The sequence below is a fragment of the Nicotiana sylvestris genome, chromosome 7 (assembly GCF_000393655.2).
Source record: "Nicotiana sylvestris chromosome 7, ASM39365v2, whole genome shotgun sequence".
NCBI classification, from domain to species: domain Eukaryota; kingdom Viridiplantae; phylum Streptophyta; class Magnoliopsida; order Solanales; family Solanaceae; genus Nicotiana; species Nicotiana sylvestris.
Window position 1 is genome coordinate 129,557,060 of NC_091063.1, and position 20,843 is coordinate 129,577,902.

The 20,843-nt window shown below is 39.2% G+C and overlaps 1 protein-coding gene across 1 annotated transcript; it reads right to left on the reverse strand.

The window, feature by feature from the left end:
- Window positions 1-6,517: 6,517 nt before the first annotated feature.
- Window positions 6,518-19,702, reverse strand: LOC104242862 (protein LURP-one-related 10-like). The gene is made up of 3 exons (XM_009797977.2): window positions 19,461-19,702; window positions 7,740-7,967; window positions 6,518-6,673 (listed from the first exon to the last, which is right to left on the reverse strand). Exons 1-3 carry the CDS (start codon window positions 19,686-19,688, stop codon window positions 6,518-6,520), a joined length of 612 nt encoding a protein of 203 aa, XP_009796279.1. The 5' UTR covers window positions 19,689-19,702.
- Between the last annotated feature and the right edge of the window lie 1,141 nt (window positions 19,703-20,843).

Below are 20,843 nucleotides of genomic sequence, written 5' to 3' on the forward strand. Positions count from 1 at the left end.
GGGCATAAACAATATATTCTGCAATAGTTCATAATAAGGCAAAAGAAAATACAGAATGAAATAGGACAGTAACTTGCATTAAATAACTACGGAACCCAATCGTTCTACCAATACTCAGCTATAACCAATTGAAAATTTCAACAGCACAATAATGAATTTCAGCAGAAGAAGAATACATAAACAATAGATGATGCGGCGCGCATCCCAATCCCACCGTATAATCAATAACAATTTGAACATTCATCCTTATTACACCTTGTTACGGCGTGCAACCCAATCCCACCAGTCCACCCTTATTACTCCTCAATATATCACCCTTATTCCTTCTGTTGCAGTGTGCAACCCGATTCTACCTGTCCACCCTTATTACTCCTTGTTGCGGCGCACAACCTGATCCCACCAGACAATTACATTTCACCCTTATTCCTCCGGTTGCGGCGTGCAATCCAATCCCACCATATCAGTACCAATCACAAAAATAAGACAAGTATTTCACAGTTTTGCTCAAACCCTCCACAACATTTATACCTCAAATCATAACAACGGGAGGTCTGTATAGTTATGAAACTTCATCAGTTACTACTACACAGCGAGACCAACCAAAGTGTACCATGAAGCACCAATAAACTAATTTAAACCAACAATGTAATATAATAAAACTAAGGAATAAATGATACCCTTAATAGAGAAAACAACATTTAATAAGACGCAATTAGACATGGAAACATCAATGAGCACGTAGCAGTTAAGACAGAAAAATAATATATTAAGAACAGGAAAGGGAACAAGCTAAACAGGTAATTTGGCGGCGCATAGGTGCTCGTCACCACACCTATATGTCACACACAATCCTGTAATTGGGACTATCAATCTCTTGATTTTATCCCAAATTCTTGTTATCCAAGTTTTCTAGACTAAGTCTCTCTTTCTCAATTAGAGACCAAGTCAAATAGGCATGAGCTATTGTTTGCAACCATTAATTCTACAATAAAAAGCAAGAACAAGGCTATATAATCAACACCCAACCATAAACAAGTCATAAATTAAACACCCATTAGGTTTGCACACTAGGGTTGGGTCACAATCCTAGATAAAAATCTAGCTACTCATAATGGGTAATGAAGAAAATAGATGATAAAACTCATATTCAAAGATTAAAAAATAAAAATCCAATGTAAATCACTAAAGTGAGCTAAAGTTGCCTAAAGCAATAAGTAAAAATGGTTACAGCAGGTCCAATATTCAAAACTTGACCTAATTTTGTGAAAGAAGTCTATTTATACACAGCTGAAATTTTCGGACAAAATTCTCTTTTCTGAGGTTTTGCAGCCGCACAATTCTGTGTGCGGTCCGCACTTTTCTTAAGCTCTTGACAGGAGTGAATTCTTCGGCCGCATAATTCTGGATTGTAGCCGCATCTCTTGAGTTCTGCAGTCCGCATAATTTTGGATGCGGCTGCACATTTAATTTCTGTGGCCGCACAATTATAGTATGGTCCGTAGTTCTTGTTGGGCTTGAATTTGGAACTCCCTGAACTTTGAATTCTATTGCACTTTACACTGAAGCTTTCTTGATTCTTCTTCATGTTCTGCGGCCGCAGATAGAATTCTGCGGTTCACACTTGAGACTGGGTGCTTATTTTTGTCCTTATTCAAAAGCATTCCTTCTTGAGTTGGATTTCATCGTAATGGCTCATTTTTCAATTTTCCTGCAAGTAAGCATATTTCATCAGTTTTCGGGAATATAATTAAACACTTTTAGACTAAAATAAAAGTAAAAAGACACTAATAAGTAGTCAAAATTCTCACTTTTTAGCACCCGCTCCGTGACTAGCTGTGCTAGGTATTGAGAGTTTTGGATGATCAACATAGTTTTCTGTCCATTGATTTCCATATTGAATGAGATTGCATGGCCCATGAGCTCCATTTCGATCCAAGACAATGGTTGATGATTTTGTGGCGTGGGTGGGGAGGTGTAGTAGATTTGAGGGTTGGGCATTTGAATGGGAAGATTGTCCATTATTTGGTTTCGTTGGTAGCTCGGAATTTGGATTAGTCTGTTTCTTCTCCTTAGTGATAATGGAATTCTCCGCTTGATTTGGTGTTTGATATATATTGTAGTTGTTTGTTGAGATAGGAATGGTAGCATTAGATATAGGTAACTCAATACTTATAGAGTCTATTTGCATGCAAAGGGATTGGGATAATGTAGAGGATTTGCCAAGATCTTCTGAAGGATTTTCTAGTGACATCTGTTTTTTATTATTGGCCATTTGGCTCTTGCATACATTGAGTTGAGACATGTGGAGAGTATTAGTGGTAGATTTATTTGTAGTATCCATAGCATTGAGTAAATTCGAGCCTCTAGGGGTGTTGTTAGCAGGGATTGGCCTTGTTTCTTGAGTTAGAGAGCATACATTGGTCCGTTAGAAAATCAACTTTTGATAACATGGTGGTATTGTCTAAATCTGTGGTCTGGGTCTGTAACTCAGTGAACTTGTTCAAAGTTTGAAGATGATTTTGTGTTGAGCTTTTAACGGGGGTTTGAGATCGCTTCTTGTCTATGTCAGGTTTATCGGTGGGATCCCTACTAACATATTTAAGTTTTTGAGTGTTCAAGTACTTACCGATTTATGCATTAAGGGTCGTTTGGTAAGATGCATTAGATAAAATAATGCATGCATTAGCTTTGTGTATTAATAATACCTTGTTTGGTAGATATTTTAAATTTATGCACTAGTTATGCAAACATTAGTTATACATTCTATTTGGTATTATCCTATGCATAACTAATGCATAGAAAACCATGGTATTAGCAATATAATGGATTTTAATGCATACATTAGCTTAGTTAAAGACAAAATTATCCTTCAAAATTTATGCTTTATTAAAATATGCTAGTTATTATATTAATGCAAGTTTAAATAATCCAAATTGTGAAAAATAAAATTATTCCCTAGTAAATAAATAAATACTTAGCATATTTTCTTTTTTATAAATAAATATTTAGTTCTATATTACAATATAGGTAGACAAATCAAATAATTTTTTTTAAAATTTTTTCATATAAAAACATTTCTCAACATATGTTTCTTTTAAAAAGTTAGAGTGATCGACTGGTTTTGAGGGTATTTTTGTAAACAAACAATTCTTTTAGAAATTGTGCAATGCTTTAATATATCAAACCAAACAATAAATAAGAAATATGTCAGCATAACTAATACCAGCATTACTAATACACTCTATTCAACATTATTTTTATGCACCTTACCAAACGACCCCTAAATGTTTTAACGTGAATACCTTCAGCATCGTGACTTGATGTAGCTCTACCACGTGGAGAAACGTTTCTTTTTCTTGAGAAAGAGACAGTCTACCATTCCTCACCTTCTGGAGCCAATGCATGTGGCTGCGTGTTGTCTTTTTTATTGGTCTGAGCCAGTATTTCCATTTGGCTAGATGATGGCTTAGCGTAAGGATAGTGAAGAATTGTGTGTCCTAATTTGCCATAGTTCTTGCAAAGAAAATTTTCACCTTCGTATTGAATTAATTGCTTGTGTGTGTAGGGTTTGACTGGTGTATCCATTAGAACCTCCACGCATAGTCCTGCATTTCTCCCCGTAAGTGTGGCGGATGTGCAGGCGTTGATCGTGAGGAGTCTATCATTCTTATTTCCAATATTTTTGCAGAACTAGGTTGTCATTGAACTCCGTTGGAAGGTGAGGTAGACGAACCCAAACTGCAGAAATGTGGGGTTTGGCCTCATTTGCTACAAAATCTGGAGTCCACCTCTGTATTGATAGGTAATAACAAACCATTTATGAATCATGGACCATGATGTAGTACTTGCCATATTTTCCTCTGTGTTGAACTTTAACTATGTAGTAGTCTGCTCCTAGATCAATTAGTGGAAAAGATTCTAAGACTTTCCACATATCTTGCACTTTTTTTTGAGGTATTGGTGTTGGATCCTTTTACAAAGAAGTTTAATTATTAAGGAGTGTCTCCAGGGACGGTAGATCCACTGAAGGTCTCCTGCTGATAAATTAACTTGTAGATCCCCTTCTTTTTTCTCTATCCCATGAGATGTAGGCTCCTCAGTGCTTCCTGTGTCCATTGGTGAAAAGGTATTCGATATCGAAATTGAAATAAGTTTTTCTTGGGAATCCACGAGCAGTATATCTTTGAAGGAAGACAAGGGATTGTGTGTTGAAGTGGAGATTTTCCATGTCCGGAAGTCTAGGAGGGATTGAAGATTGCGCTGAATTGGGTGATGGAATAATCATGTAGTTGTTGACAGTGGGAACTAGAGAGAAGTTGGATTTCTCTCTCTAAGACGAAGTGATGCTCCTTTTTTTGTTGTTGCATTTATCGCCGTTATGGTAAATAATATTTTTAAAAATAAAAAGATTTAAACTTTTTTAGAAATAGCAGCGGTTTTAATGCATTTAGCTACACTTTGGTAAATAAATTTTAAGAAAATAAAAATATTAGACAAAATATAAACATAGCGGTTTTGTTTGATTAAGCGGCAATTTTGTAGCATTTAGCGGAGGTTACAGTTTTTAGAATAAGAAATTAGAAATATTTAGAAATAGCGATGGTTTCATTTGCAATCAGTGGTGCTTTCGTTGTATTAATTAGCGGCACTATGCTAAAATTTTTTTTTTTAAAAAAGAAGAAATATTTGATAAAGCGGCGCTTTGATAAATAATTTTTCTTTAAGAATTAAGAAAATATCATTGGTTTTGTTACATTTGCCGGTGCTTTTGTTGCATTTAGCGGCGTTTTGGTAAAATAAAACTTAAATAATAAAAAAGTTAGAAAATTTTAGATTTAGCGACGCTTGTGTTACATTCAGTGACACTTCAACAAATAAATTTTGAACTATTAAAGTTTGAAAATTGTAAAAATAGCGGCAATGTTGTTGCATTTAACGATGCTTTTATTACATTTGGCAGCGCTTTGGTAAATTAAATTTAAAAAACTGAAAAAAACCTTTGAAGACAAGAAATAGCGGCGCTTTTATTGAAAAACTTGTTCACATCAACATACAAAAAGGTCGAAAACCTGTTCACATCAAAATACGAGAAAAAACTAAAGAATTATTAAAGGAAAAAATATGCTAGTCCTAGAATATAATCCATTACCCCATTACGGCTTGTTTGGATAGTTGTATTGTATTGTATTGTTACTTTAAATACAATATTTATTTTAATTGTTATTTAAATTTTATTGTATCGTATCGTTAAATTTGTTGTTACGTAACAACAAAAAGTGTCACTTTTTGTAACGACAAATTTGATGTGGTCGCTTCATTATTAGGGGTGTACATAGGCCGGGTTAGTTCGGATTTTACAATTACCAAACCAAACCAATTGTGTCGGGTTATTAAATCTAAAACCAAACCAAACCAATAAAACTCGGATTTTTCAATCTCGTATTTTCTCGGGGTTTTTTGGATTTTCGGATTATTCGGGGGTTTTCGGATTTTTCCGATAAAATCTTCGTAGAACAAAACATATAATGTATGCTCAAAATATTTCTTTAATCCTAGTAAGATACAACTATATAAAGTATTTTCCAAGAAAATAATATAAAATATGAGATGTGTCATGGCATTACCCTAAAATATTCAACAATAAAGACAATAAAATTATGTAATATAAATATTGCTAATTAAAAAGCCATAATAAACATAATTTAAAAGTACTAAGTCATGCTAAAATAAATAGATTAATAAGGAAGTATTAATTACATGACTAAATGTTAAAGAAAAATAAAAATAAATTATGCATTTTATCTAAATTATTGCAAAACAAAAAATAGATATTCAATACATTCCCGTTCGTAATATTAAATTGAATGTCTTTTGTTAGCATTAGTATTGACTTGATTTTGGTTTGGACTTTTGTTAGCATTATTTAATTTACTAATATTAATAGCTATAAAACTTATTGGAACATTCAAAAGTTCTAAGTCCAACCTTAAAATAATACCTTAAAAGATAAAATTATGAAAAGTTTTTAAGAAATATTTATAAATTACCTCACAATAAGTATATTTATATATTAAATATATCTAAAATTTCTATATCTGTAATGTCGGGTTGGTTTGGTTTCGGTTTGACTTTCTTTAGTTAAAACCAAACCAAACCAATTATGGCCGGGTTTTTTTTTCCAACACCAAACCAAATCAAACCAAACCATAGTCGGATTTTTTTCTCTTTGACTCGAATTATCGGGTTGGTGCGGTTTGTCGATTTTCTTTGTACACCTCTAGTCATTACCTTTTTTTTCCCTCTCACTTTGCCTTTCCTTATAGTATTATATAATCCTATTTTATCCTTTATCATAACTTTTATATTGTAATTCTACCTTATACTTTATTTTTAATATTGCAAGTTTATTCTTCATATTATTGGTGCATGACATAATAATAAAAAGATGATAAAATAATACAATTTATTCAAATATTATATACATCAAAACTATACAGTACAATATAATACAAATACATTATGAATGACTGCTGCTGCTTCGGCTTGTGCTTACGATCTCTTCGAGGATTACTATAAGTGAAACAATGAAGGCATAATCCACGTTTGGATTCACTTTCACCATGAATTTGTCTCTTCCTAGGAATATACTTCCTGCAGTATAGTTCTTGTTCATCTGAAATCCCAAAATCAAATATTTTTAAATGGAAATAGTTTAGGGTATGAAATAGAAAAAAAACAAGTGATGAAGAATAAATGGAGGCCGGGAAGCAAGGACATTACTCATTGCCTTCAACTCAAATAATATGCATGTAATTGAATTTCTTAAATATGTTTATATATGTTAATTACACTGCACACACAGTGCGTTGCAATTGAAGAACCTGTGCTTCTTCCATTTTTCATTTTATAAGGAGTTATATCATTGGACGTGAAATTTAGGAAAAAAGAAATATTTTTGGTGTATATCATAAGTACCTTTTAGAACTTGCGATTCTGAATATGCCATCATATTTGGTAGGGAAATAAGTTATTGCACGATTAGTTATCCACGATTGTTATTCCATCCTTCCATAGAAATAAAAATAACACTACAATCCCTGGATAACTAATATATAAATTAGTTATATCGCAGTTTTATTTCAGTCAAACGTGGGATAAACTCATCTCAAATTTAATTTTGATATTAGTTGTCCCTTGTCACTCGTACCAAACGAAACCTAAGGGGTCATTTGGTTTGAAAAAAAGTTATGCTTGGATTAATTATATTGGATTTAGTTATACTGAAATTAGTTATCTTGGTATTATTTATTGACTGTTTAGTATGTTGTATTAATCCTGAGATTGCCAATTTTAATGTTTTATCCAGGGATAACTTATTATGGGATTACTATTCCATCCTCTGACAAGTATAAATTATTCCGTTACGATTTTTAACCTCCGGATAACTCATTTCAAGATTAGTAACCAAACAAGGATAAAGTGGTACTAAATATTTATCCCAAGATTACTTTTGCTTATCCATCATACCAAATGACCTCTAAGAGTAATATGAGCTTAATATGAAAGATTTTTTCAAATAAGAAATGTGTTACTTCATTCTTTTTGAAACAAATATGCTAAACGGAAAAAGTGTCAGATGAAATAAAACAGTAAGAAATTAATGATACTGACATGTCTATTTTTGAGAAGTGAATGCAATCAATATTTATTAGAGAAAAGCAGCTGGAAATGGGTTTTACCTGAGCAACTAGTGTAGATGATTGTCCAGCAAAAATGTCACAAGTTGACTCCATGAAATTAGTCTTCATCCTAAAATCACAAACTTCTTCTGATATATTATTGGCCAAGAAAATGTCCAATTTTGTGGTGAATTGGAAAATTGAAGAAATCTTGGCACTAAATATGAGGTCCTTTTCGTTTGTGCTGTCTCCCTTAAAAGCTTGCCATCTACTATGCCACGAAAATTTCTGCATCAAATAAATTTTCAACACGTTAACTTTAAAGACTAGAATTCGTGGGTTAAAAACTGGCTCACTTATATTATTTGAGATATAAGTTTCAGAAGTAAAAGTTTAATTAAAGATTTCTCCATACATAATATCGTACATAAATTAATTTTCGGTAAAATTTAAATTAAGATCTTTAATCCGTAATGATGTCATTCATTAAAATTTGTTTAATAATTTGACACTATATAAGAGTTCTATATATTATTAATTTAACCTCCTATCCTCTTGTTTGAAAAGTATGCATTTAATTTTCAGTGCTAAATTGAAATCGGTTTTGAGAAGGAGAAGCCAATTAACTACCATTTGTTATTAATCTTTTCGTTAAAATTAATAGTTTTATGTGTCTCTCTGCAGGGGCAGATCTACCTTATTAAGTAGGGGTGTCACGCCACCCACTAACTTTGCTAAAATTATTACTGTTTATGTGAGATATCTGTGGAAAAACGGATATATAAAACAAGTGGCACCCATAAGGCACAAAGTATGTGCGGGTGCCAATGGTTCAACATCTATTTTGAAGGCTATTGTTTGCATCAAGAATGCAAGTTCGATTCTTGTGGGAACATGCTTTTTACCTTTTTTCCGTTTACAACTTATTGAGATTTCCCTTTATTCTAAGCTGGGCCTTAGGGCCTCACCCCTTCTTCTTTTTTTTTCTTCTTCGTTTTCTTCACCTAGTTTCTTTCTTTTATTTGCTAATTTGTCTCTTCTTCTTTATTTTTTAAACTTTTGTATATCAATCCCCATTTTGTTTCTACTTTCTATTATTATACCTTATCTCATGAGTAGGGGTGTCCATTCGAATCGGTTTATCGATAAATTGAATCGATTATTTGTTATCGGTTTATCGATATTAATTTATTGATTTATCGATTTCGATTTCGATTTTGTCCTCTTCGGTTATCGGTTTATCGATAAATCGATAAGTATACTAAAAAGACAAAAAAATAAAATTTAATTAATTAATTTTGTTTTTTTTACCCTTATTCTATAATACCCTTCCCTTTACCCTAAGTCCCTAACCCTATTATTTCCTCTACTACATTTAAGGAATGATCATATTTAAAGCTCAAGGGAATGCCGTTCAAATTAATGGAAAACAGAATTAGCCGTGATGATGTATTTTCTTTTTTGTTTGGCTTTTTTGTTATACCGTTGGAGTGTTTGTGTCATACATTTGATCCCTTACTTTAGTTTCGTTGCATGTGCTTGTTGACACAATTTTTATGTTATAAACGGTGTTCGTTTTATTTTAGCTTCTTTTTATCCATATTATTTAGGCGTGTTTATAGCGATATACTTTCCGTGGAATCCCGCAAATTTTCTTATTGGTGTAATCGATAACCGAATCGATAAGCCCCAAAAATCGATAAATCGAAATCGAAAAAATCGAAACCTTATTGAAACGATAACGATAAGCATATGTACAAATCGATAATCGATAAGTAATTATCGATAAGGGTCAAAATCGAATCGATAAATCGAATGCACACCCCTACTCATGAGCAACTTTTTTCAATAGGTAATTTGAGTTGATTTAGTTAGCATAGAATGACTCTTTTTTTATGACACAATATTAATTTATATATTGGAGTATAATATGAACCGTATTTTCTTTTGGCTTTTAAAAAAACAAATAACTTGATTAATAGTTGTTTTGAGTTGATTATCATAGGTGGAAAGTTGAAGGTTTTGCTTTAAAAATAATTATCATATAATTAACTCGACAATTAACATGTAAAAATTAACCCAAAAATAATAAAAATGAATTAATCTAGTCAAACAAAGAATATATAGTATTAAGTTACTCTTGAGGCAAATTTTTTACTGGAGGCACTCTTTCATGAGTTTTCTTTATTTTTTACTTTTTTAAAAAAATATATATTTAAATTAAGCATAAAATACTAAACCAAAATCAAACTTTTTTTTTTGTGTGAATGAAAGACCTATTCAAGTTTACCATAAACTAACTAAGTCAGCACATCCTTCCTATTCTGTCTTTGTAGCTAGTTATAGGTATACTTAGTGGCGTATGCATAAAATTTCATAATTGATGTAAACATTTAAAGAAGTGAACAAAACAAATTACTATAGTGACACACTGTCAATTTTTGTATTCATGCCTAGTATTTTTATTTTATTTATTAATTACGTATACATATCTAGTAAAAAAATTGGCAAAGCGGTGTTCCGTAACGCTGCTTGGTGTTATGTATATCCGCCCCTAGATATACTGTATGTATAAAGTAGTGGTACCCGTAACCTTCGAATCCTAGATCTGCATCTGGCAACAGGGACCCGTCCAGCATAATATATTGAAGATCGGTGCACATGTATATGAACTTCCTACATATTATGCTGAAACTCCAACACGCGGAAAATTCCAGCATAATATACTGGAGATTGGAGTACATGTGTATGAACTTCCAGCATATTATGTTGGACCTGTATATTATACTGGAACTCCATTATAATATGTTGGAGTTCCAGTATACTTATTCTGGAACTCAAGTATATTATGCTGGAGTATTTTCCGAATTTTGAACAGTGTTTACATTCAGATTTATCTTTACATGAAAAATGGTTAAATTTTGATTACTTTTAAAACTGTGGCTATTTTTGAATGACCACTTGTAAATCTGGCTATTTTTGAACTTCTCCCTCGAATTCGCTTATGAAAATTGTACGCGACGAATATAGAAGACTTGATTTCTCGCTGTCGAGATATTTCGAAAGCATGCCTCGGGGCCCTGAGGGTAGGAGGTCGCGGCCGAATTGTCTACCTCGGGACTCGTCAAAACCCGAGTCGGAGAAAATAAAGAACGAAGCCAGGACAGAGGGGGAAGCCCTCTAGGCACATGGCTACGTTTGACAGGCCTGACCTATCCGGAGCCTAAGATGAAGCATCATGTCAAGCCATCCCATCATCGTACTTTGTAATTAATCCCCACATTCTTGTAGACGAGTCTCCCCTCCTATATAAAGGGGACTCGCCCCACCTTGTAAGGGGCTGATGTTGCTCCATTTCTCCATAAGTGCAATAATCTCTCTCTCTCTCTCTCTCTCCCTTTCAAAGTTGTTTATTCTCACTGGCCCGAGGCCTCCTTAACATTTATCGTTTTCTTTTTTGTTTTTCACCATATCGTCCAATATTGGCAATATAGAGCCTCGCTTAATCATATCTCTGTCTATTATCTCGCTCCCGATTGCCCGGGTAGCTCAACCTCGGTTCAAGCCTTGGCCCCGAGGTCCACATCGATCGACCTTACATCCGAGCAACATGCCCTTTTGGTTTGATTACTGCCTCGTTTTAGCTCGCATTTTATCATTACACTTCACGTTCTTAGCATTAACTGCTTTAACATCTAGCTCGAGAATAGATCACGTATTTTTAGATTCCCATTTACAAATTTAATTGTTGTTACCATTTTCACGGTAAACAGTTTGGCACCCACATAGGGATAAAAATAATAGTAATTATTTTCTTGTTGGTTTCGTCACACAAATGCACGTTATCTTTCACACTTTTTCTTGTCCAAGATCCTTTGATTTCAGGCCAAAATGTCTGGCTCGATAAACGGAGTTGAGAACGATAACCTCGAAAATCACAGGGAAAATGGCGTGGCTGTCCTGGCTGCTTGAGCACCTCCTCGAAATCCTGATATCGCTCCCGGACCGATCCTAGCAGACACAGATTCACAGGACGCACAACAAGTCGACGAAACTTCTCACACCGACAGGAGCGTACGACACAACAACCAACAGGAAGCACAAAAAATCCCGGCCCGGATAGAACATGAAGTTAGTCTTCATGTTATTTTTGAAATGTTGCAGGCACGACAGTTGGCTATCGCTCGGCTGCAAAGTCGCCCGGGGACCCCCAACGCAGTGGCGACAGAGACATCTCCTTGCGATGAACTAGTACCCGAGAGATCAAGTAATAACGAGTCGGTAACCGACCCCACCACATTAAGGATGCTTGGGAATCTCTTCAAAAGGATCGAATCAGGTTCGTGGAAGCTCTTACATCAACGGTCTCCCGAGGAAACGGTCCTGAAACTCGCTTCGCAGAAACCCAGAATGTCGGAACTCCCTAGGTGCGATAGGATCTCGGATCCCTACAGACACAGCACCGCTTGCGCGTGCTCATTCAGGGGAGGCAACACCCGAGATGATGAGTTTGAGCCCGTCTCGTTGAGGAAGTTCGAAGAAACTCTTTCGAGAGGAACCGTGACGCAGCGCCTTTGCCTGTCACCTGACCTCATAGACTCGCTTACCGTACCGGCGTGGTCCTCCGCGTCAGCGCCATCAAAGTAGTACCGAGAAGGCCTGATACACCTGAGGCCGAACAAAGAAGAAATGAGATGTCGCAGGAAGCCGTACCCTATCCCCTGATAGGACGAATAAGATCGCTCCCGATTTCGGATGACCGGCCAACACAGGCCTTCACCCGAAGCCTAAGCGAAGTATGCGCAACTACTCCAGGGCATTTCGAGCGAAGCCTGACCAGGTACCCAGTCGAGGTCCGGTTGGATGCCCACACTCGGCACCAGCCCCGATTCGGGGCCATGGACGACCCTCCAAGAACCTCCTCGGGTTCGATATATCCAAGAAGACTCTCGACAAAGAAGTTGATACAAAGCAGATGGAGGTATCATCCATGCCCGGCGAATGGAAGGAACGACTTGACGTGAAACGTACCTCGCAACAGTAGGGAGATGGCCTGAGGACAACACCCTCGAGGAACCTCCAATGGAACTAGATTCAACAAGGCACAACTGGTAAGGAAACCCCGCCCAACCGAGTGCGATTTCAGCATTGCTACATCAAACATCATGATCACCATAAGCGAAGCCGGGAACGCTAGGCGGCTCAGACCTGTTCGACCAAGACCTCTTCAAGAGAACTATGGCCCGACGTAGAAACCGTAGTGCGTGCGGGGTCACCAGCTCAAAATAACGACAATAGTGCTATTCAACAGAGGTTGCCACCAAGTATCATTGAGCGGTCAGGCTCGAATCCAGCTCCAGGAGAGGAAGGATATCAGGAAAAACGAAGTTTACAAGCCACAACGTATTGCCACGACGGTAAAATGGCGGCGGCACCCTTCAAAGATCCATAAAGTGCAGAGAGAAAGTGCTCGTTGCCAGGAAAAGATGGGTCCGGGAAATATACCCAAAGGACACCCTTGCATCCAAGGATGCGAGGCCGAGACTTCGTCCCGACCTCGTATTCACACATCAGTAACCCCCTCCCTCATTTAACCTATTCCAAATAAAGCATGTGTTCATAAGTGCAGGTGGTTCGACCAATTATATCGACGGCGTCAGGCCAAAGCCAATAGAACAGTTCGGAATAACAAACCAAATCATTCCCACACCTCGAATATTCGATGGATTCTAGACACCGATCTCCACAACAATCAGGAAGGCCATCCCCTCTATACAACTCGCTTGAGCTCGGACTAGAACGCCGAGCCCGCAAAGCCCGAAAGTTTTATTCGGATGACAACGGGCACACCGCCCAGAGGCAATTTCGACCCCACTCCGCCAATGGGATGAAACTCCCCGACAAAGGTGGGACTAAGGCATTCGACAATAAGCTACACGCGACGAGAGGAAATCCCTCACCATCTGACCCGTCGCCGGCATCAATGCCTCCGCCCTCGAAGGGATCAAGGGGTAAGCAGAACCGCATTTTCGGCCAAGCCCGGTTGAACACGGCGGAAGGCTGCCTTAGGGATCGTGCCTCGAAATGGCAGGAACATACCAGACCTCGAAAGCATCGCCTACACGCCCCACATCAGGGAAGGACTACTCCGCTCTTTTGTTGTTTCTTTCCTTTTACTAACCTACATGTAGGCAGTCAGCCAAGGCATTCAGAAATTCTAAACTCCACTCAGAGATCTGATGCCTCTGCAGAACCCACTGAGCTCTTTTTCTTCGACCGGGTTTTCAACCTAAAGGTCCCGCTAGCAAGATTATTAGCGGAGCAACGTACCCCCAAGAAAGATATCCGACAAGATCGCAGTCCTTTCTTTTATAGTCGAACGACGTGCGATGACCTCCTATTAAGGGCACCATCCCCTCGGAAGGGCCAATAAATGGAAGGCCAAGTTCCAAAACGGAATCATGTAAATGGATCAGATAATCAGAGGAGTGGCACCCATGCGGGCCGAGCTCACAACAACGGGACAATATGTATTTACAGCATATATTTACGCCAAGCAATAAAGAATACCTTTTCGACATTTCGTATTTTGGGAAAGGATATTTCGACATACTCGCGGCAAATGCTTCTCCATCAAATGAGTCCTGATATACTCGAAGACTTAGCATTAACGATTCGACAACTTGCATGATCCCAGGGTCAGAACTCCGGGCTCATCAAGCCCCTAGAAGGCAACTCCGAGCTCACGAGAAGCTGTCTTCAAGCTTAAACAAACTCGATGACTTGGAGACTACTGTTAATTGCCATACAACTGGAAAACTTGAAACTGTAATACCCCTAGCGGGCAGCCTCAGCGTAACCAGATCTATTCTACAAACTGTAAGACCTCAATAGGCATGGCAAACTGTAAGACCTTAATAGGCATGAAAAATTGTAAGACCTCAATAGGCATGACATATTGTAAGACCTCAACAGGCATGAAAATCCCGAAGTTTAGGCTATACGTCGCATGTGTAAGAATCCCTAAAGGGCATACCCTCGATGTAGACGCCTAAACTATCACTAGGGATCAAAAATGGCTACGGCCAAACGCATATGACTACAGTCGAAACGGCTGATACAGCAAAAATAATGCGACTCGGGGATGCCCGACTGTCGCTAAAAAATCGCAGGCCACTACTCCGAATATACTTCGGAAAGAATCGATTAAAACGTGCTTCTCTCAATAGGCAAAAACGAGCCCTGACAATATCGGCTCCAAAACACAAGAGCATCGATCTACTCGACCTATGAGCTATGAACCTTACGAGGTGCTCAAAACATCACCGACAACGACTTGAAATCGAGGTTCCTCTGGAACCGATGACGGGTCAAGCAAAAACACTATAAAAGACCTTAACGAACAGAATCAAAGCCTATAAAAAGCCCACGGGAAAAAATAGCGTAAAAGCCATTGTCGCCAGCTAAGCAAGCCTACGGGCCTCATATTGTAAGTTCTCCACGACCAAATAGCGTAAGAGCCATTGTCTCTAGCTAAACAATCTTAACAACTTGAAATTAAAATGAGCTCGAATCGTAACTCGATTCGGAGACTGGATCTAAAATAGTTAACTATGCAAGCCTCCCGGCCACATACTAAAAGGTCTCAATGACCAAACCGCATAAGTGCTACTAGCGCCGGCTAGAGAATCATGGATGTCGATTACAGCTCGAATATGCCTAAGGGCACAACATAAATGCCACTATCTCCGGCCGGAGAATCATGAAAATTTATGGGTCGATTACAGCTCAAATCGCAACGCGACTCAAAGACTGAACCCTAAAGCTGTCGTATGCCCAAGGGCGCGACATGAATGCCACTGTCGCCAGCCGAGTAAACCTCCGGACCAAGCTCCCATAAGGTCACTTCGACACAAAGCACAAAATCCATCATCATCCGCCCACACAGGCAGGAAAGAGCTTGAGGGCCAATTGAAGCACGAGTCACAATGTGACTCGGAGACTAAGCCTAAATGGCCAGGCCAGGCATAGAGGCCCCAACACCTGCTCGCGTCAAGAATCACACTTGAGAGCCCCTGGGTCTATCCGATCCATACCGGACCTATGAGGACCTCACCAAACACCAAAACCGGCTTGACCGGTCGAAAGCAACAACAAAAAAAAGAGAAAAAAGAGGTACAGAAGAAATAAATCTTCAAATTCTTTCTTATATATTACACACATGAAAATGGCGCATTCTCCATCTTCAAGCATGTCCTACGTATATTAGAGACAAAGCGACAAAATGGCAAAATCTACACTCTGATCTAAAGGGCTACAGCTCGTCAAATTCGCCCTCCGCAACATCAACAAGAAGTGACCGAGCGGCATGCTCATCCACCCTTGCTCCAGCCAATTCCTCCGAGAGAACGAAGCCCCTTGCACTGACCTCCTCGAGTACCTTTCTCCAGGATCTACAGCAAACATATTCCTCGATCCTCTTCTCCCGGTCGAGGGCTTGCTTCAGTTCAGCTTGGGCATCAGCTGCATCTTTCATATGAATCGCCATCTCACGATCAGCCTTGGTTCGGCTTAATGCCGCTTCTGCCCAGGCATCGATTTTCTCAGTTCTGACCTTCGAGAGATTAGATTGAAATTTCCCAATCATATCTATTTGAACTTTGGCATTGCCATGAGTCAAGCTGAGTTGGGCCTCGAAGGCAGGGACCTTAGCCGAAATGCCCATCTCCTCTAAAGCTCGAGCCTGCACCTGAGCCCTTAGCTCCTCGCAAGCAACTCTAACGCGATTGACGTCGCCCTTGAGGTACTCCAAGGCCTACGACTTTTTCTGCAACTGATACGGCAAAAAGGAATTAGCCTTAAGGTTAGAAAGGAGCGAAGCACGTACTACAGGAAGTTACATTCTCCATCAAATAGCTCTCATAGTTTGAGCTCCAGTACGCCTCATATCGCCAATGCTGCAGCTCAACTTCCTTCTCCTCGCTAAGGAGCCTAAGCGATTCGCCCTCACCCAGAATTTTCTGAAGCTTGGCACCTTGACGGAATAGCTCAGACCTAAGCCCATTACAGGCATGCACAAGGAAGATTCAATAGAGGGAGGAGGACACGGGATACATGGAAAATGTACATAAAACTCACCACAAAGTGAAGCCGACGGACTTCCTCGAAGTCGGAACACACTCTTGTTGATCCTGCCCCTGAGGCCCCAGAAGAACTGACCCCGGGCACGACATATTCGCTCAAAGGAACTGCCGACCGGGAATCAGGCACTCCAGGAGCAGCAAACTCGGGCGACGCCCTTTTCTCAGAAATGTGAGCCCGACCAGTGCCACTTAAGGCTCCGTCACACTGCAGGTGCTGATCTCTCTTGTCGCCATCGCCCCTCGACCCAAAAGCCAATGACTCCTTCCCCACTTTGGAAGAACATTGCCCCATCCCAGGGTAACATTCCCTAAGTCCCTGGAATTCGACACATGATCTCCAAACAACTCGGAGGGCCTCGGTAGCCCGGATCTACCAGAATCAATCCAAGATTGGCCCGAAGTACGATGATGGGTCGGAGGAAAGCCATGACGATCAGCACAAGATCAGAATGACCGCTCGCGCCCGAGTCAGATATCAGCAGTCAATAAATAAAGAAGACATTCGAAGTGCCTCGAAGGGCATGAGTGCATACAGAAACAAAGCAAAGTAAGGAAAGCAGAAATCGGCAAAATATATTCTTATTCATAAAATTTGCGTACAAGCAGCCCTCAAAGGGTCGTTACATTCAATTAAAAAAGCCTACAGGAGTCTATGCTTAAAGCGGAGGAACAAAAGGATGTACATGTGATGAAACTCGGACGCCCGATCCGCCCTCGAGAATTCATCTCCGGTATCAGCATCCCCGGGCGTCGCACCCTAGAGCACGTATCCTCGAGGGTCACTCCTTCGATCTCCACCTCCCATAGGTTCCCAGTTCAATCCCCCGAGGGATCCCCGCCGTAGAAGAAGAGGAAAAGGAGGGGACACAGAGGAGGCATACAAAAGAGACATGGCCCGCCGAAGCCAAATGTTGAAGATTCGGTGGGCCCCAGCCTCAACGGCCGGTAGTGCCACTTTATCCCTTGGGAAAGCAAAAACCCTATGGATGAAGTGCCACACTAGGCCTGGGTAGGAGAGTGAGCTACGGTGCATAATCCGAACAACTGTCTACATAAAAAAAAAACCGGCTCCCCGTCCTTCGTCACCTCGGGCCAGCAGCAGCAACAAGGGCCAACATACCGACGACCACAGCAATAGCGGGACAACACACTTATGTTCGATGAAGGGAGACCCCGGCAAAAAGCCACGATGCAGTCTAAGGGAACTCCTCCAAACGGCCTTAAGGTCATAAGCCCGTAACATGATGTTTAAGGGGGAAAGAAGATAATAGGAAGGAAAAGGCAAGCAAGCCAACAGAAGCATTGAGATAGGAAAAACAAAGCCAAGGCAACCTCCATTTATAGGGGATTATGACACGATCATCTAGGCTTTGGAAGACTGAATGACGGGCGCGGTTAATGCATCTATGAAAAATTGAACCGACGGCGGTACTTGTACCTTGGGAAGCAAAAATCAGGGAGTGCAATGAATGAGGTCGAAAAGCACGAGCCAGGGGTCGCATCATTGATATGGCGTCGCTGAAAGAAGCTCGAGGAGTCAAGCGCCAGAATCATTTCCCATCACTTCGATATGGGAAACACGGAGACTATCTATACGCGGCAAAAACATAACTTAATTTCTCGCTGTCGAGACATTTCGGAAGCATGCCCCGGGGCCCCGAGGGTAGGAGGTCGTGACTGAATTCCCTACCTCGGGATTCGTCAAAGCCCGACTCGGAGGAAACGGAGAACGAAGCCAGGACAGAGGGGGAAGCTCTCTAGGCACATGGCTACATCTGACAGGCCCAGCCTATCCAGAGCCTATGATGAACCATCATGTCAAGCCATCCCATCACCGTACTTTGTAATTAATCCCCACATACTTGTAGCCGAGTCTCCCCTCCTATATAAAAGGGACTCGCCCCACCTTGTAAGGGGCTGATGTTGCTCTATTTCTCCACAAGTGCAATAATATATATATATCTCTCTCTCTCTTCTCTTCAAAATTGTTTATTCTCACTGGCCCGAGGCCTCCTTAACATTTATCATTTTCTTATTTGTTCTTCACCATATCGTCCGATATTGACAATATAGAGCCTCGCTTAATCATATCTCTGCCTATTATCTCGCTCCCGATTGCCCGGGTCGCTCAAGCTCGGTTCGAGCCTTGACCCCGAGGTCCCCATCGATCGGCCTTACATCCGGGCAACAAGCCCCTTTGGTTTGATTACTGCCTCGTTTTAGCTCGCATTTTATCATTACACTTCACGTTCTTAGCATTAACTGCTTTAACAACTAGCTCGAGAATAGATCGCGTATTTTTTGAATCTCATTTACAAATTTAATTGTTGTTACCATTTTGACGGTAAACAAAAATCTAACTTTAAGGATGAACTTTTTCTAACTTAAAGTGATTTCAATTCTAGCGGTCGAACCCTAGACATCTAGTTAAGCCTTCTACACATTCGCAGCCACAATTAGACTGCTTCCAGGTTTGGATTTATTTTATAGGGTTAATTCATAAATTTTATATCTCAATTTTTTTTTCTTTTTCTACTTTTTTTATTCGAGAAATCATCAACTCGTGTTTATTGATGTCTCAGAAAATGAGGAACATAAAAAAAAAAAAAAAACTTGATCATATTGATCTCGTACATACCTTGCTTTTTAGGTTGAGAATTGGTATATCAGCAGCATCAAAGACAAGAACCTTGCTAGAAAAGAACCCAAGAAGATTTTCAATAGTGAAGACGAGATTTCCATAAGCATCTTTAACTTCATATCCATGGCCAGCACAGAAGTAAACCTTCTTCTTCATGGATAGTTGAAGGGGTTGAGGAGAACAGAACTGTGAACCAATCGCAACTGTTTGATTACCTCCTTCCATATAGAATTTGTTGCCGTTATTTAATTTAGATATAACAAATGGTATTCGAATTCTTTGCATTTCTAGTCTAATTTATACTGAACGCTAGAACCGTGTATGCTATGGTTATACGCAAAAGCGGTGAGAGAATATTCCCAAAAAAAAAAAAAAATGGTTTACATGATTATTTGACAAGTCGTTCATGTTACAGTACTTGTGAAAGAATAATAAAGGATAACATAAACAACATAGAAAGTTGAATTAATTAACCAATTGAAAATCAACGAATAAGAAAACTATTAAGTAGTCTATAAGAATCAAAGGTTGAAATGTAATCTAGGGATTAAGATACCTTGGGTTTGTATAGATTAATGAAGTATGATAATTCGGCGCCTTTCCTTTTTCTTTTGACTTTGATTTTTGTTAAGATTTTTTTTCCATCAAAAATTTGAAAAGTCCATGCGCGGTGTCTTCTTGGCTCAAGGTGAGGTCACCTGAAAATATATGTACATTTCTTGACGATTTCCAATGTCATATTGTGTTTATTCATTCAAAACGACGTCAGGGAATATATGTCATGACTCGTTTTCTTTCTCTTGTGGACTCTGCTTAATCATAACGAATTGGAACTTGAGAATTACTTTGTATGTTCGGACCCAAAAAAAAAAAAAAGAAGAATGACTTTGTAAGCAAAATTCAATAATCTAAACAAGTACACCAAAATCAAAATTGTATATGGTCAAAATCATATGTCTCCGATTTATAAGTTCGAGAGTCCGTCCTAGGCCCAAGTGCAGGCGAGGTCGAGTTCGAGACTGGCTGACCAGACTTGAGCTCGAAGACAGAGTATGATGCTCGGAGATAGGAGTGCGAGGAATACCGGGGCCAAGTGTGCTAGACCCCGAAATAGTACCGTTATGGATTTGTACCAGAACGAGCTAGATTCCTGCCACGTCCCCAAAGTCATGCGCAAATTCTGGAATAGGATTGAATGATTCCGTACTAGGCGGTTAGACATCTGTACCAAGAATATTCCTTACTGTAAATAGAAATATACCTTATTTAGGAGTTCTCCTATTGTATAAAGGGGCCCCCAATCGTTTGTAACATCATCTAATCATTGAGAAAAGAATATACTGTCTACCTTTTTGCCTACTGCCTATCAGAATTGTCCTT

Bases quoted from the DNA above. Each gene is read 5' to 3' on its own strand.
- LOC104242862 (XM_009797977.2), bottom strand. From the start codon at position 19,688: ATGGAAGGAGGTAATCAAACAGTTGCGATTGGTTCACAGTTCTGTTCT. The intron at 7,968-19,460 runs GTATGTACGAGA...TATTTGATGCAG, and splicing joins TTCTCAACCTAAAAAGCAAG to AAATTTTCGTGGCATAGTAG. The intron at 6,674-7,739 runs GTAAAACCCATT...TTGGGATTTCAG, and splicing joins CATCTACACTAGTTGCTCAG to ATGAACAAGAACTATACTGC.